This window comes from Henckelia pumila, chromosome 3 (assembly GCF_033568475.1).
Source record: "Henckelia pumila isolate YLH828 chromosome 3, ASM3356847v2, whole genome shotgun sequence".
Taxonomy (NCBI): domain Eukaryota; kingdom Viridiplantae; phylum Streptophyta; class Magnoliopsida; order Lamiales; family Gesneriaceae; genus Henckelia; species Henckelia pumila.
This window is the reverse complement of record NC_133122.1, coordinates 60,053,514-60,068,971: the sequence shown is the minus strand read 5'-3', so window position 1 is coordinate 60,068,971 and position 15,458 is coordinate 60,053,514. Positions and strand designations below refer to the sequence as shown.

Below are 15,458 nucleotides of genomic sequence, written 5' to 3'. Positions count from 1 at the left end.
TTTAATTCTTCTAAAATAGTAATCTCTATTATTTACGTGGAAATATAACTAGTTCAAATAATTTATTATATGAAAAATAGCAATTTTCGCATTGTAATATGGTCTAATTGTATCTTGGTCATCTAATTAGTAAAAAATGGGTATTAGTCCAATATTCTTTTGTTGGAATTAGGGGTGCAAACAAACCGAGCCGGTTTGTGAGCTTTACGAGCTCACTCGATAAATATTTGATTCGTATTCGAGCTTATCGAACTCGAGCCAAATTCGAACATGCTCGAACTTTTTTTCAAGTCGAGCTCGAGCCAAAATTATTTTGTTCGATAGTTCGCGAGCCTTAATATTTAATTAATATAATATAATAAATATATATACATTTCGAATATTTTCAAACATTTCGAGTTTTTCGAACCATAATATCCGAGCAATAGTTCACGAATAGGTTCGAATGTTTCGAGCCGAACTCGTACTCGAACTTCATTTCGAGTTGAGCTCGAGCCAAAATATTTGAAATTATCGAGCTTCGAATCGAGCTCGAACTCGAATATACTCTTTTCGAGCCGAATTCGAGCCTTAAAATTTTACCATTATTCAGATCGATTCGGTTCGTTTGCACCCCTAGTTGAAATAATGATACACAGCAATGTCTAACATTATTTTTTTTACATCAACAACATTCGATATTATGTTAGCATTTCGATGAAAAATGACTAAAGATGAAACATATTTACTACGTACCAGCGGTAACGCACACGCATTGCGTGTGTAACGTAATACCAGGGCCGACCCTAGGGGGAGGCCACCTAGGCTGCCTAGGGCCTCCCCTAAGGTAGGGCCTCAATTTTTTTTAAAAAAATTACATTATATATTTATATTTATATTTTTTTTCATTCAAAATTTAGATGAAAAATGAAAATCTAAATATTTTGTAGAAAATTTGAAAAGCTAATTTTTTTGCTTTTGATTCTTTCTTTTCTTTGTGTATAGGAGGGGGAAAAAAACTCTCTTTATATGATACAAAACTCTTTTTTCGTTAAATTTCCCTATTCAAGTGAGTAAGATTGTTCAAAGTAGATCAATTATCGTGTCGTCTTTTATTGAATATGATTTATCTTATATGTTGGTAATTTTGTTTGCTTTTTAATTATTTTATTTTGTGGACTTAGGTCTTTGGAATTTTAATTCCTTGCATATTTTAGTATTAAAATTACAATTCATATTTGTTTTGTTAGCTTTTTTGTAACAAAAATAAATTGTTTATGTTTTCTCAGTACGATGATTCTTATTATGTTTGTATTATATATTTTTTTTAGTTTTAGCTTTTTTTTTTAATCTTTCGATAAAATTGTTTATGTCATTACTTTTAGTTGCAAGAATTTTAAATTTTTTATTATTATAAAAAATTATTGTATTGGTTTTTTCTTGTTGGGAAGTTTGACAGTAAATAAAAGAAGTTTTTAATTTTTTACTACGATTTAAAATACTTTTTATGTTGTGTTTATATTAAATCTCATATCAACAATTAATCTTTATTATTATTTAAATTATTTTTGTATTTGTTTTGGTAGATTTGCATTGTGAATTATAAAATTTGAATCTAGAAGTTCAAAGAGAGAAAAATACAATAGATTTATTAAATTATATATTAGTTATCATTATGTTTATTTTATTACCAGTTTGTTAATTTATAATATTTTTCTATTTAATAAAAAAATTATATATACCTTAAATTAGCCTAGGGTCTCTAATTTTTTGGAGACGGCCCTGCATAATACATAAATATTATGTGTTGTGTGTATAATTATATAACATTTATTTTTAAAGTGTTTGATTTTAATATGATATGCATTTTTTGTAATTTGACACTTTTATGATGTTTTTTTTTTTTTTTTTTGTAATTTGAGGTTGGACATAACTAAGGGAGTGTTTGTAATAGATTGTGCTTTTGTAGAAGTGATTAATTTATAGATTATAAAAAAAGTTAAGAAAAATCAAAAGTTGATAGTGTTTGAAAACATATGTGAAAATCTAAAAATCAAAGTTGGGTAGTGTTTGATAAATAAGTGATTAGAGTGATTTTAACAATGACCTTTTTATTATAATCACTTTTAGAAAATCATAATCACCACATGACTAGCTTTTGAATTTCAATTAATTTAAGCATAAGCTAACACATATGTCATATCTAGGTTTAAAAAACACACAAAAATAATTTTTTAAGCCAAAAGCTAACAATCACTTTTTTTAGTAATTGCAAACACTCCCTAAGGTGTTCATGCTTACTATATAATATATAGATTATAGCTATAGATAATATAGATACTAAGATCGAAATTTGACTAATTAAATAAACAGAATCTATTTTAGATCAGATTACAAGACCGATGAGAACAAATTAATAAAGATAAATGAGCTGAAATATAATTTTAATTATTTTCACAGTATTATGATATTTATTATTTAATCCTAAATTGAACTTCTTTAATTTATGTCTCTTTCAGGGTGGGGTCAGAAGGTTTCAATCAAATTGAATCCAAACAAGTCATTACCAAACAAATAAGCAAACAATTGAAAAGAAATAAACAAATAAACAAATAAACAAATAATTTTGAAGAATAACCGTTGGCATCAAATTGACTTAGCAATTGCTCGATGCAATACTGCCGAACAATGTCAATATTAATTAATAGCTCTTTCACCTTTAAATAATAAATCATTTTCGTGAAAATAATGTTCAAATCAAACACATTAAACTAGTCGATAATACGATGAAATCAAACGCCAATTTTGCCTTCTAAATAATAAAATTTGTCCATGAAAGGAATAGAGAGCAAAATATTGGAATTATTTCGTTTGTTTTTATCCGAATAATGCCCAACTTTAAGGTTAACCTTTTATTTTTACTTGGAAAATAAGGTATCTTAGTTTATGTCAATTAGCTAATTGTCTATTGTTGGCATAGCTATTATGAACTAATCAGAATAATTAAATTCCAAATCTTGTTGGATTATTAGTGTCATTTCTTGCATGTACTACTAATTGGATCCATTAATTGTATCGATACTCATCGATGAATCCCATGTAGGGGATTTGTTTGGTAACTAAAAATTCTTATTTTTGTAACGTTGTGAGTAGTTAATTTGACTTCTTTGTTAGAATTTGGTGCAAGTTTCACATTCCAATTCATGTCTTCTTGTTGTTTCTTATAACTAGTCTATTAGAGTTGATTAATTGTTTGTAGCCTTGAAATATAGAAGGTGAAATATCAAATTCAATTGTATCTGACATTAAAAGTTTAAACAATTGTAATTTGTAACATGAATCAAATTTTAAATTATTTCGGTTTTTTTTAAAAAATTAATTTTTGTTTGATATTTTTGTAATTCCTTGTATTTTGGAAATCCCATTATTTGTCATTATTTTACTTCGTACTATTCGATATATAGATTGGATAAATTGTTTATTATATACACTGCATTTAAATACAATATAAATTAATTTAGCTATCCACAAATAAGTATCCAAAAATAGTCTCCTAATGAAGTCCTTAAACTTCATGTTTTTTTTTTTCTCGAATCCTTTATTGAAAGAAACAATTCCAATGGATTTGGTTTTATTCTCTCACCTTAAATCAAATAAGAGCAATTTCATCTTCAATAATATATTTTATTATCTCAGCATATATGTATTTCGTAGGATTTTTGCCTTTTTTTGTACGTTGGATCTATTGCATATTTGCATCCAAATGATCACCCTATTTCTATATTTCTCGATTTTATTTTTTACACTCGATTTTATATCATTCAACATTCTTCAGGCATGGCCGTTTCGTTTTGGAAGATTAAGTAAACACTTCATTAAGTTCCTTTTTATTGGTACCGGCTAATATAAAATTTCATTAAGAAACAATTAGGCGTAATCCCCTTTATAATTTAAAGTAAATTGTTAATTTCACTAATTTTTTTATTTTTAGAAAATTATTCACTTATTGTTGATTAATGACGATGAGTGTGCCTTCCAATCATCATGATCAGGGAGTGATTTTTTTTTTTTTTTTAATAAAAAAAATGATAAATGCAAAATGTGAAAGATGCATGCATATTCGCTTACATCATAAAGATAAATATTATCAAAATCATTTTCTAGTTGCTGGTTTTTTAATCAGTCAAAATTTGGTTTTAACTCATTAAAATTGATTTTAACACATTAACATTGTTTGACGTCATACAATATTAATGCGAAACTAAATATTACTAATATATATAGACTGCATTTACTTAGTGAGATATGATATATTATACATGGATAAATCATATTAAGATTATTAAAATGAGTTTAATGGATATAGAATAATAATGGATAATCGGTAACATGTTTACTTCGAGTTATTAATTTTGACATTGAAGCAATGATTGATGGACGATTACAATTTTACCCTCCACCTATTATAAATAATCTTATGTTTATTTTTGTATTCATAAATTTTGAATTAGATTGTTTTTGAAAATTTTAAATTGGGAGATGGTAGATTAGGTTATCTATTGATTTTTTTTCCAAAAATAATGACAAGGATGAGTTATACCTAAAAATATGAAGGATGAGATATCACGTCAAATAATGTTAAAAGAGGTGATGACGGGCTTTGAGATTTGAGCAGAATTGACTTTTTTCAAGTAACAGATGATGATATTGAATTAATAAACTCATCTTATCAGCTTTATTAAGCCAAGTAAACGCAACTATAGTGTCAAATATTAGTGACTTGTTCTACGGCTACAAGCACCTTTATAAAAAAACTAAAAATAAAATAAAGAAATTTATATAGCTAGCAAAAATTCTATATTTTGTGAATAAAGGAATTTGCTAACAAAAAATCTATATTTTGTAGGGGCATTTCTCCATCAGCTGTCTCATATCACAACTATATATATATCACATAAGCCAAAGTATGTTGCCATCTTAAGCCAACAAAGAGCAAGACTCTTCCCCCACAAATAGAGGAGATTTCGCTCCCCTTTTGTCCTCCTCCACTTGAACCAAATTCCTCAATTTTAGGCTCTCCCAAAAAACAAATCCCTTTTTGGATTACACTTGCACCACCACCAAGAAACCCAAAATAACTTGAGAAATTAAAGAAAATCCAATACCGGGCCCAAAAAAAAAAAAGACACCAAAATAAACTTATAATTACATAACTAGTAATATTTTCCTATAAATCTAAATGTCAAATATCTCAGGCGATGAAGGGAGTTTCTCTTCGGGAGAAGTTCAGCAGAGCCATGAACAGAAGCTGCTGCAACGCAACCAGTCGCTCGGGACCGCGAACACGAACAGCAGCAATGGCTCCACCTCTACTGCTAAGAAGAAACGAAATCTACCAGGAACTCCAGGCAAGTTATACAACTAAACTCTTACATCTTTTTCTTTTTAAATTTATGTTCTTGGAAATAATAAGCCAAGAATTTTGTGTCACTATATATATGATCTACACACACAGAATGATGTGTTACAGTTGAAGCAGATGGAGTATTGATAATCAAGTTATTAAGAAGGAAAAATAAATATCGTGGGATGTGTTTCTAAATGTGCTATTCAAACATGGTGACAGCTCCAAGAAATATGAATTTAATATACTTTGTGTTGCCTTAAGTCATACTTAAACAAGAGATATGATTATTTAAAAAGGGTACAATAATTGCCTTTCTTTTTTTGTGAAATTTCCAATAATTGCCTTGAAGACTACCAATAATTAATTGTCATCTCTTCACTCTGCTTATTGCACATAATACATGTGCATGGTTTTAGCTATTCCCCTACATTATGCTGCAAACATAGAGTATATATGGAATATTAGTTCGATCTCGATCATATAAGTCACGTTTCTTTTTTTGTTTGCTTTAAATGTATAGATTTGCTATATTAATACATATTTTTATTCTTTTATAATATTCTTGTTAACTAGTATGTCTTGAAAAACGTGTAATCATTTTTTGAATGTAAATAAGGATAAATAAAAAGTTTATTTTATAATTTATTTTTCCAATGATTTTGTATTTTTTGTTAATCTTTGTGGAAAAATAAGTTTATATAATCAGAACGGACCGAGTAATTAACATGATATGAATATATGGACATGAGGGATATATAAAATGTTGTTTTCGCTGCCCAAATTTGATTTTCTGTCTCAATTAATTTACAAGTCTAAAATACTAAAAATGAATCTTAAATTCTTTTTTCATTATGAATCAGATCCCACAGCTGAAGTTGTTGCTTTATCACCAACCACCCTTATGGCAACAAACAGATTTGTGTGTGAAATATGCAACAAAGGGTTCCAAAGGGATCAAAATCTGCAACTACACAGAAGAGGTCACAATCTTCCATGGAAGCTTAAGCAGAGAACCACCTCCGAAGCGCGAAAACGTGTTTACATCTGCCCTGAACCGTCCTGCGTGCACAACAACGCGAATCGAGCCTTAGGCGATCTCACCGGGATCAAGAAACATTACAGCAGGAAACACGGAGAGAAGAAGTGGAAATGTGACAAATGCTCCAAGAAATATGCAGTTCAATCTGATTGGAAAGCTCATCAAAAGACTTGTGGCACTAGGGAGTATAAGTGTGACTGTGGAACCATTTTCTCTAGGTAAGAAAGTCCTTCTTTTTTCTGTCAAATTATATATATTTCAATGAATATGTTGTGAATTATAGAATGATTTTGTTTCAACCAGGAGAGACAGCTTCATAACTCACAGGGCATTTTGTGATGCATTGGCTGAAGAAAACAGCAAAGTAATGACTAATGGCCTAATGAGCCCCAATTTGCAAGCCCAAATGCCTGAGTTATTGTCAACTATGCCTATAAACGCTAACACAAACACATCTATGGAATTCAACAACCCTTTAAAGTCACTCCAACAAGAGCTAGTTCCAATTCCTTTCAAGCCGATGAACATCGGTGCCGCGGGCGCCATGTTCTCCAGCAGTTCGGGTAATCTCTTCGGCAGCCCAAGAAGCATGCCTTCTACCTCATCCGGCCTTCAACTCAGCTCAAACTCGACCCCGTCGGGCTACAACTATCACCAAGATAACAAGAACCTAGGCCAAATTTCGGGATCCGGCCCCCATATGTCTGCCACGGCTCTGCTGCAGAAAGCAGCCCAGATGGGGGCCACGGCAAGCAATAGTATCAACTCCCCTATGATGCAGAAGAGCTTTGTCAGCAGCATGGCCGGCCCCGACCAGATATCCGGCGCTAGTCGACCCATTACCAACATCCACTACGACAACTTCCAGCCTCAAAACGAACAACAATCTTCGGCATTGATTATGAATGGTGGATTTACCACGTCTCAGCTCTTTGATAATGGCGGATCCGCCATGAACGATATGGTGATGTACGGCGGCATGCTCATTGGGAGCGACCAAAACTCGGTGGCGGCGGCCGGATTCCTGAAAAACTTAGCAGAAATACAAGAGGAGAGCGATCAAAACTCTGCATGCATTCAACAGGGAAGACACAACAACAATAATGTCATGATGGCGAGAAATCTTACAAGATTGGGACATGGGGGAAATGATATGACCACCGTTGATTTCTTGGGAGTTGGGGGAGCAATGGATCATGTGGAAGCCATGAATCAGCAGAGAATCCAAGCTATGCATAACCCTTTCCACCAACACATCTCACATGGAGATTCTGACGTAGAAAAGCCATTGTACAACACATTCTGATCATGAGCTAAAAACGACTAGTAGGGGAACTAGCTAGATCCATATGTGGTACTGCAGCAGATCATTTACAATTAGATCTCGGATTCGAATTGTAGAAATCGGGTAAGGAAAATGGGAAAAAAGATCACCACTCTTGAATATAGTGGGATCGGAGGAGTTTGAGTTGATGAATGGTGGAGTTCATAAATGGTGTGTAATGCTAGCTTTCTTGACTATTACTAATAAATTAATATTGTTAGCTTACATTTACATTGAATAATTTTAAATTCATTATTTCGAATTTATTTTTAATGTTAATTAATTAATATTTCGAATTTATTTTCAATGTTAATTAATTAATACTATCATAATTAATATTTGAGTACGAAAATTTTTTAAATGAATATTTTGATCTTTTAAAATACATATATGAAAAGAAAAAAAAAGTTAGTATGAATGTACGACACATGTTCATAACTTATTCGTTTTATATTACGATAATGAGTGCACCGAGTCAAAGGACTTTGCTGACTGACATGTTCTTTTTCAATCTTATAAGATTTTTTAATTTTTTTTTCCAAATATAAATATATACTAACTTTAAAAAGTGAGTTTTTTTTTTTTAAGATAAGTTGATCTGATTCTCATATATATATATATACACATGTATAATGAAAATAATAATTTCAATATAAAAAATAATATTTTCTCAATTTACATGTTTCATGAAAGTAACTCAAAAAGTTGGCGTAGATTTTAAAATTGTTTATGAAATTATATTAAAATTTATGAAGTCAACCTAAATCTATTCTATTCTATTCTCCGATTTGGGTATAAAATGCAATTTTTCCGGGAACACTTTAAAGTTCAACAATTTAATCGCTTTCGTATTGCGCATTTGGCGGACCTTGGTCCATCGTCTTCGAGTCCGTGATTCTTTTCAGGGGAGAAAATCAATACTTCACTTTCGTGGGTGTACTAGGTTTTTGGTATGCGTACATTTATGCGTGCAAATCACATGTTTTTTTACATTGTTTTTTCTCCAGATGTTGTGCAATCTTCTTGGTATTTAATGGAGGCAAGAGTTATGGTTAAGGTTTTGTGGAACTTTGTATTGTTGCAAGTGATTAACGACCCGTCTTATTTTGTTTGAGTTATGGTTTTTATTTTTATTTCTGGGTCGGTTGTTATGGCTTGAGAATCGTTGATTTCTTTGTTTGATCGACAGTGGACTTGATCGGACTTGTAGTTTGAATTCAGGGGACATTGTTTGAATTAGGGTTTAGATTATCTTTTCGCGATCAGCTTCGTGTGTGTTGCACACTGGCTTCTCACCTTAAAAGAAGGAATACTGCTATTGTTTGTTGTTATCATGGACGTGACTGTGATGACTATGCCTGTAGATTGCGGAAAGGTTTTCGATAAAGACAGGATGAGTCAGATGAAATCTATTGAGTTGGATGAAGGATGGAATTCCATGCAAGAAGGCATTACAAAATTGAAGAAGATTTTAGAAGGCCATTCCGATGCACAGTTCAGTTCAGAAGAATACATGATGCACTACACGTATCCTATTTCTCTTTGACAGGAAGAATGTTTTGATCAACTTTTTTATTTTCCTTTTCCGCAAAGTTAATTATAACGGGATAACCTTATATTCACAAGAATACTTGATGCATTACTCGTATCCTATTTCTCCTTAACAGGAAGAATGTTTTGATTCAGTTTTTTTCCTTTTCCACATAGTTAATTATAACGGTATAACTTTATATTAATGGTTCCCACTGCAGGGAAGTAGCTAAATAAATTTGTTTACTTTCAGAACAAGAAAGTTTACCGCATTTTTATCTATCTATTGAATTTGTTTGGTTGTCAGTTTGCATGGTGTTATTTGTGCTTCTGTGTATTCAACTTTAGCTACTATCCTTGACATGAAAGACAGTACCATATACAATATGTGCACCCAGAAGCCTCCTCATGATTATTCTCAGCAGCTCTACGAGAAGTACAAAGAATCTTTTGATGCATATATTACTTCAGCAGTAAGGGATCGGAAGTTCATTAGTCACTATTTGATTTTTTTCTGTGATAAACTTTAGCTGATTTCGTAATGTATACTTCAGCAGTAAGGAATCGGAAGTTCATTAGTCACTATTTGATTTTTTCTGTGATAAAGTTTAGCTGATTTCGTAATCCATTAGCTTATAAGCAAGGTGTATCTGTAAGAGATTGATTTATAAAATTTACTCGTGTAGTAATTTTTCAGAAAGTTTGCTCTTCTGGATTATATGCATTGAGTACGTGATTTTTGGGGTTTGACTTTCTGCTTTTTAGAGCTCTAGAATGGAATGTATTCCGGTATAAAAATTTTGATGCCAACTTGAGCTTGATTATGTTTAGAATAATTAAGTTTCAATGTTCAGCATATGGATGAATTCGACAACATTCGTCCACCTTAGATTTTACCTACCCCATTATTTTATTTATGAGTGGAATATCTTAATATCTTCCTCCCATTGAGATGTCATTTTTTGGAACTGATATCATTGGTATGAATGGGTCAATCTTTATCTACCAGGTCCTGCCATCTTTGAGAGAAAAGCATGATGAGTACATGCTGAGGGAGCTTGTAAATAGATGGGCTAATCATAAAGTCATGGTCAGGTGGCTATCACGTTTCTTTTACTATCTTGATCGATATTTTGTTACTCGGAGGTCACTTCCTTCTCTGAAAGAAGTTGGGCTGGCCTGCTTTCGAGATCTGGTTGGTTGCAATCTGTTTTCTCGCCTCTTTTTATTCAGTGATCCTGGTCTTCTTTTTTAACTGTTTGACCACATGCACCATCATTTTTCTGCCTGACCTGAAATTTTTATCAATATCTTTGCATCTGCTGATTCACGGTTTGAATATTGATGATAGGTGTACCTCGAGTTGAGATTCAAAGCCAGAGATGCAGTCATTACCTTGGCAAGGCTTTTTCTTTAACAAGCAATATGTTGCTCTGAATGCTGTTCAAGGTTTATAATTTTCCTTAAATGGCAGATTGATCAAGAACGCGAAGGAGAGCAGATTGACAGGGCTTTGCTGAAGAATATACTAGATATATTTGTGGAAATTGGGATGGGGCAGATGGATTACTATGAGAAAGACTTTGAAGATGCCATGCTTAATGACACCGCTGCTTACTATTCTCGAAAAGCATCAAACTGGATTGTGGACGATTCTTGTCCTGATTACATGTTGAAGGTAAATATCATTTGCAACTTTACTTTAGTGGGGTAAATTACTGTTTTAGTTTATAAGACCTATTTGAATGTATAAACAACAGGCAGAGGAGTGCTTGCGAAAGGAAAAGGACCGCGTTTCTCATTATTTGCATTCAAGCAGTGAGACAAAACTTTTGGAGGTTGGTGTTTTATTCTATTTTATAGTTCAAATTTCTAGGTCTAGCGTGTAAAGCATAGTAAACTTGACTCATGCCCTGAACTTCGCAAACCTGCAATCTTCTTCTAAGTTGTATTCGAGAATAGTTGGTTAATATGAAGAGTTGATGCTTTATTTAGTGTTTTACCACTCAAATGTGCATAATAATGAATAGTAACTCAGGTTCCGTGTGGACATGTACTTACAAAACGTTTTTATAAAAGTGTTTTTTAAAATTTTTTTATAAAATGTTTTAAAAATTATTTTAAGAATAAATGTGTTTGGACAACTATTTTACAAAAACATTTTAACATTTCAAAAGTAACGTTGTTCACTTTGCCTTACATAGTTCCATTCCAAAAACATCTAGAAACATCTCACGAGTGATCTTTTAAAACTATACTTGGATAACACATTTTAAAAAATATTTTTCAAAAACATTTTACAAAAATCATATCCAAACACACTTTGAGTTTTTTCACTTATAAAATACAAAAACTGTTTTTAAAGTAAATGTCCAAACGGTCCCAGTGTTTAAAAAATGGAACTTGGATTTGAAATAAAAATAATTGATCTGATTTTGGTCTACTATAAGTTTGCTGAGGTTCTTAAAATCCATTCCAGACTATCCAAGTTTGTCAGTACTTCAGCTCTGTTGTTTCAGTTAGTTCAAATTTTTGTGATCTGCATTGGGCTGAAGTTGGCATGGTCGACTTGTATGGACTGGATGTTTGTTCTAATCTTTTGGTGAAAATGGACTCTGATGAGAGTTAGTTGGCTGGAAACCGGAAATCGGAAATATAATCTCGTTTGTGATGTTTAATTGACTCCAAGTTCGATGTTGCTCTGACCATTTTAGCTTTTCTTATTATTTTTCAGCTGAACAAGTTTGTGGAAGTGATACTTAATTGTTGATGGTTTAGAAATTTGTCTAATCCGCTTCATACTGGTTCTCATATAAGCTCACTGTGATGCAGAAAGTACAAAATGAATTGTTGGTTGTATACACTAACCAGTTATTGGAAAAAGAACATTCTGGATGCCGTGCTTTACTCAGAGATGACAAGGTGTTTTAGCTTTTGTCAATTAGTTGAAGAAATTCTCCATTTAACTAGCTTTAAGGAGAAATATGACTGTTGCGCTCTTTGCTTTCTTGATGGGTACAGGTAGATGATCTTTCCAGGATGTATAGGCTCTTTCACAAAGTTCCCAAGGGATTGGAACCTGTTGGCAATATGTTCAAGCAGGTATGTGGTATTTAGATAGTTTTGAATTATCTCTTGGCATTTATCATCGATTCCTAATGCCCTAGCACGTTTGATATTTGCTTGGTGCAGCATGTTACCTCTGAAGGCATGGTTTTGGTTCAGCAGGCTGAAGAAGCTGGTGGTAATAAGGTCGGTAAATTGATGGTTTATATTGACGTTCAAAGTTTCTGAGGCATAGTATTTTTAATTTTATGTGAAGTAAACACATTTGACTATCAAGGTTCTTTGAATGATCTTGTGCTTATTTACCTTGTATAATGTGGTAAAATTAAACTTATTATGTGAGATTGTTGTGCTATGCTCTACAATTGTGTTTGCGATGCTTGTTGGTTTTAATAATCGATAATGTCTTGCTTCTTATTTAAATGTTAAAAATTTGATTCAGTGGTGTTTTCAAACTAATCTGTTCTTTGTTTATCATATATGTTGTAATGGGAACCAATACCTGCTTTTTATAGTCAGAGAATGCTGGTGGAACACAAGAGCAGGTAATAGTTTCGTCTATGGCGTTCATCAAGTAGTTTATTTGTTTTAGAAAGGTGTAACTTTTTATTTACCTTTGCAGGGATTTGTGAGGAAAGTAATTGAGCTTCATGACAAGTATTTTGCGTACGTAATGGATTGTTTCTCCAATAACACCCTGTTTCACAAGGTTTAAGCCGGAAGCATAGAATTAAAATTTTGTTTTCAATGTAGAAGATCAACTACATTCATTTCTGTGATTTACTACTGAATTTTTGTTGATTATGTAGTCTCTCAAGGAAGCTTTTGAGGTCTTCTGCAATAAAGTTGTCACCGGCGTCTCAAGTGCTGAACTACTGGCGGCATACTGTGACAATATTCTTAAGAAAGGTGGGAGTGAAAAACTAAGTGATGAAGTCATTGAGGAAACATTAGACAAGGTAACATTATTTCTGTTAACACCAGTCATTCATATGGAAACTTTCTTATAAAGAAATGGCTTATTGCACCTTCTCATAGGTGGTAAAGCTCCTGATCTATATTAGCGACAAGGACCTCTTTGCTGAGTTCTACAGGTGACAAGATGTTCTACTGGCACTTTTCACATTACTTGAGTTTTTATAATTTGATGTTTAATGTTCATATTTATGCCCATTTTTGCTTTTTTGTAGGAAGAAGCTGTCTCGTCGACTGCTTTTTGATAAAAGTGCTAATGATGACCATGAGAGGCTTATTTTAACAAAGTTAAAGCAGCAGTGTGGTGGTCAGTTCACTTCAAAGATGGAGGGAATGGTAAATCAAGCTTTGTTACTTCCTTCAAATATCACGCGTACAACTGTGACTTAAAATTTTGAGGGTTTTACTTTCAGGTTACTGATTTGACGCTCGCAAAGGAAAACCAGAACCACTTCCAAGAATATCTCCACAACAACCAAGCTACCAATCCTGGGATAGATTTGACTGTCACTGTTCTCACGACTGGATTTTGGCCAAGTTACAAATCTTCAGATCTGAGTCTACCTGCGGAGATGGTGTGATCCTTTCTCCGTTAATGGATTCCCTTTCTTCCCACCTTTTTAACCGTGATGTTTTTGTTTGGATAACTCGTGAATGATCTTTTGTGCAACTTTTGTTTCAGGTGAAGTGTGTCGAGGTTTTCAAGGAGTTTTATCAAACCAAAACAAAACACAGGAAATTGACATGGATTTATTCTTTGGGAACCTGCAACATAAATGCAAGGTTTGAGCAGAAACCAATTGAGCTAATCGTGGGAACATATCAGGTTAATTATTTGTAATATTCTGCACAAGTCACCAACCCATCCCCTCTGTGGAAAAAAACCCTGAAAAAAAGGGGATTATGGAGTAACAAAGCTGGGTGATTGATCTGGAATGCTATTTTTTGTTTTTTGTTTTTTATCAGGCCGCTGTACTACTGCTATTCAATTCTGCAGATAGGCTGAGTTATGGTGACATCTCGACTCAGTTAAATTTGGCTGATGATGATTTGGTTAGATTGCTTCAGTCACTTTCATGTGCGAAGTACAAGATCTTAAACAAGGAGCCAAATAATAAAACGGTTTCGCCTAATGATTATTTCACATTCAATTCGAAGTTCACAGACAGGATGAGAAGGATCAGGGTTAGCCGTTCGTTTTATCTTCTCTTTTAGTCTATCACAATGTTGTTGTCGACTTCACTTCGTAAAGAACACTGTATTCCCTTTTTGGTGTTTCAGATCCCTCTTCCCCCTGTGGATGAAAGAAAAAAGGTGGTTGAAGATGTTGACAAGGATAGGCGCTATGCAATTGATGCCTCAATTGTACGCATAATGAAAAGTCGTAAAGTTTTGGGCCATCAACAGTTAGTCCTGGAGTGTGTCGAACAGTTGAGCCGCATGTTTAAGGTGTGATCTTAGAAATTCTTTTTCCACCTTTTTGGTGATCTTGACTCCTAGGTTATTTCAGGCACATGAAATAAATGATTTATAGGTTGAATTTTTATATATTGTTGTAAATCCCTCTGAATCTCTTTGCTATTGACCTCCTGATTCCTTGTGCTGAAAGTTGGATTTAGTATTAACACTGTTTATTGATGCAGCCTGATTTTAAGGCGATTAAGAAGCGTATTGAAGATCTCATAACTCGAGACTACCTGGAGAGGGACAAAGAGAACCCGAACTTGTTCAAGTACTTGGCCTGAATTGACAGATACAGCGGTATTGCTGTCCAACTGTTCTTGGTTTGGCTCTTTAGTTGATTTTGGTCGTTTCCAGTCACATCCCATTGCTAGTACATACTACATTATGATATATCAGTATACCAGAATTAGAGTAGGCACATCTACTTTGAACTCTGCTCTGGGGGAGCTTTGTGAATTTATTTTGGCCACCAACTTTGGCAGAGTAATAAGTGATCACCATGATTCTTAAACCGTATAATATATTCACAATCTTTTTTGACAATGCTCGCTGTTTGATCCGATTCTTTTATGCCTTTGATAATATATATGATATATCCATATCACCGAGTAATACATGTGAATCACGATTTTGTTGTTTAAAATGCCATGGAAACCGAGGCTCCACGTTCTTCT

The 15,458-nt window shown here is 32.9% G+C and overlaps 2 protein-coding genes across 3 annotated transcripts; both read left to right on the top strand.

The window, feature by feature from the left end:
* Positions 1-5,218: 5,218 nt before the first annotated feature.
* Positions 5,219-7,731, top strand: LOC140893403 (zinc finger protein GAI-ASSOCIATED FACTOR 1-like). Its single transcript, XM_073302473.1, has 3 exons — positions 5,219-5,387; positions 6,247-6,643; positions 6,729-7,731. Exons 1-3 carry the CDS (start codon positions 5,219-5,221, stop codon positions 7,729-7,731), a joined length of 1,569 nt encoding a protein of 522 aa, XP_073158574.1.
* Positions 7,732-8,542: 811 nt separating this feature from the next.
* LOC140886302 (cullin-1-like) lies at positions 8,543-15,315 on the top strand. Of its 2 annotated transcripts, XM_073292838.1 has the most exons (20): positions 8,546-8,699; positions 9,114-9,276; positions 9,653-9,752; positions 10,289-10,474; positions 10,631-10,678; positions 10,754-10,957; positions 11,040-11,117; positions 12,112-12,201; positions 12,301-12,381; positions 12,472-12,531; positions 12,861-12,890; positions 12,968-13,054; positions 13,155-13,304; positions 13,384-13,439; positions 13,536-13,656; positions 13,734-13,895; positions 14,003-14,146; positions 14,287-14,505; positions 14,602-14,769; positions 14,964-15,315. In XM_073292838.1, the coding sequence occupies exons 2-20, from the start codon at positions 9,143-9,145 to the stop codon at positions 15,063-15,065; spliced, it is 2,220 nt and encodes a 739-aa protein (XP_073148939.1). In that variant the 5' UTR covers positions 8,546-8,699; positions 9,114-9,142; the 3' UTR covers positions 15,066-15,315. The 2 variants fall into 2 exon arrangements, 1 of the variants encoding a protein (XP_073148939.1); XR_012151509.1 differs by lacking the exons at positions 13,734-13,895; positions 14,003-14,146; positions 14,287-14,505; positions 14,602-14,769; positions 14,964-15,315 and having other exon boundaries at positions 8,543-8,699; positions 12,968-13,011; positions 13,536-13,618.
* Positions 15,316-15,458: the final 143 nt, after the last annotated feature.

Coding starts and splice junctions, on each gene's coding strand:
- LOC140893403 (XM_073302473.1), top strand. CDS start 5,219: ATGTCAAATATCTCAGGCGATGAAGGGAGTTTCTCTTCGGGAGAAGTT. Junction 5,388..6,246: donor AAATCTACCAGGAACTCCAG/GCAAGTTATACA, acceptor ATTATGAATCAG/ATCCCACAGCTGAAGTTGTT. Junction 6,644..6,728: donor TGTGGAACCATTTTCTCTAG/GTAAGAAAGTCC, acceptor TGTTTCAACCAG/GAGAGACAGCTTCATAACTC.
- LOC140886302 (XM_073292838.1), top strand. CDS start 9,143: ATGAGTCAGATGAAATCTATTGAGTTGGATGAAGGATGGAATTCCATG. Junction 10,475..10,630: donor TGGCCTGCTTTCGAGATCTG/GTTGGTTGCAAT, acceptor TATTGATGATAG/GTGTACCTCGAGTTGAGATT. Junction 13,440..13,535: donor CTCTTTGCTGAGTTCTACAG/GTGACAAGATGT, acceptor GCTTTTTTGTAG/GAAGAAGCTGTCTCGTCGAC.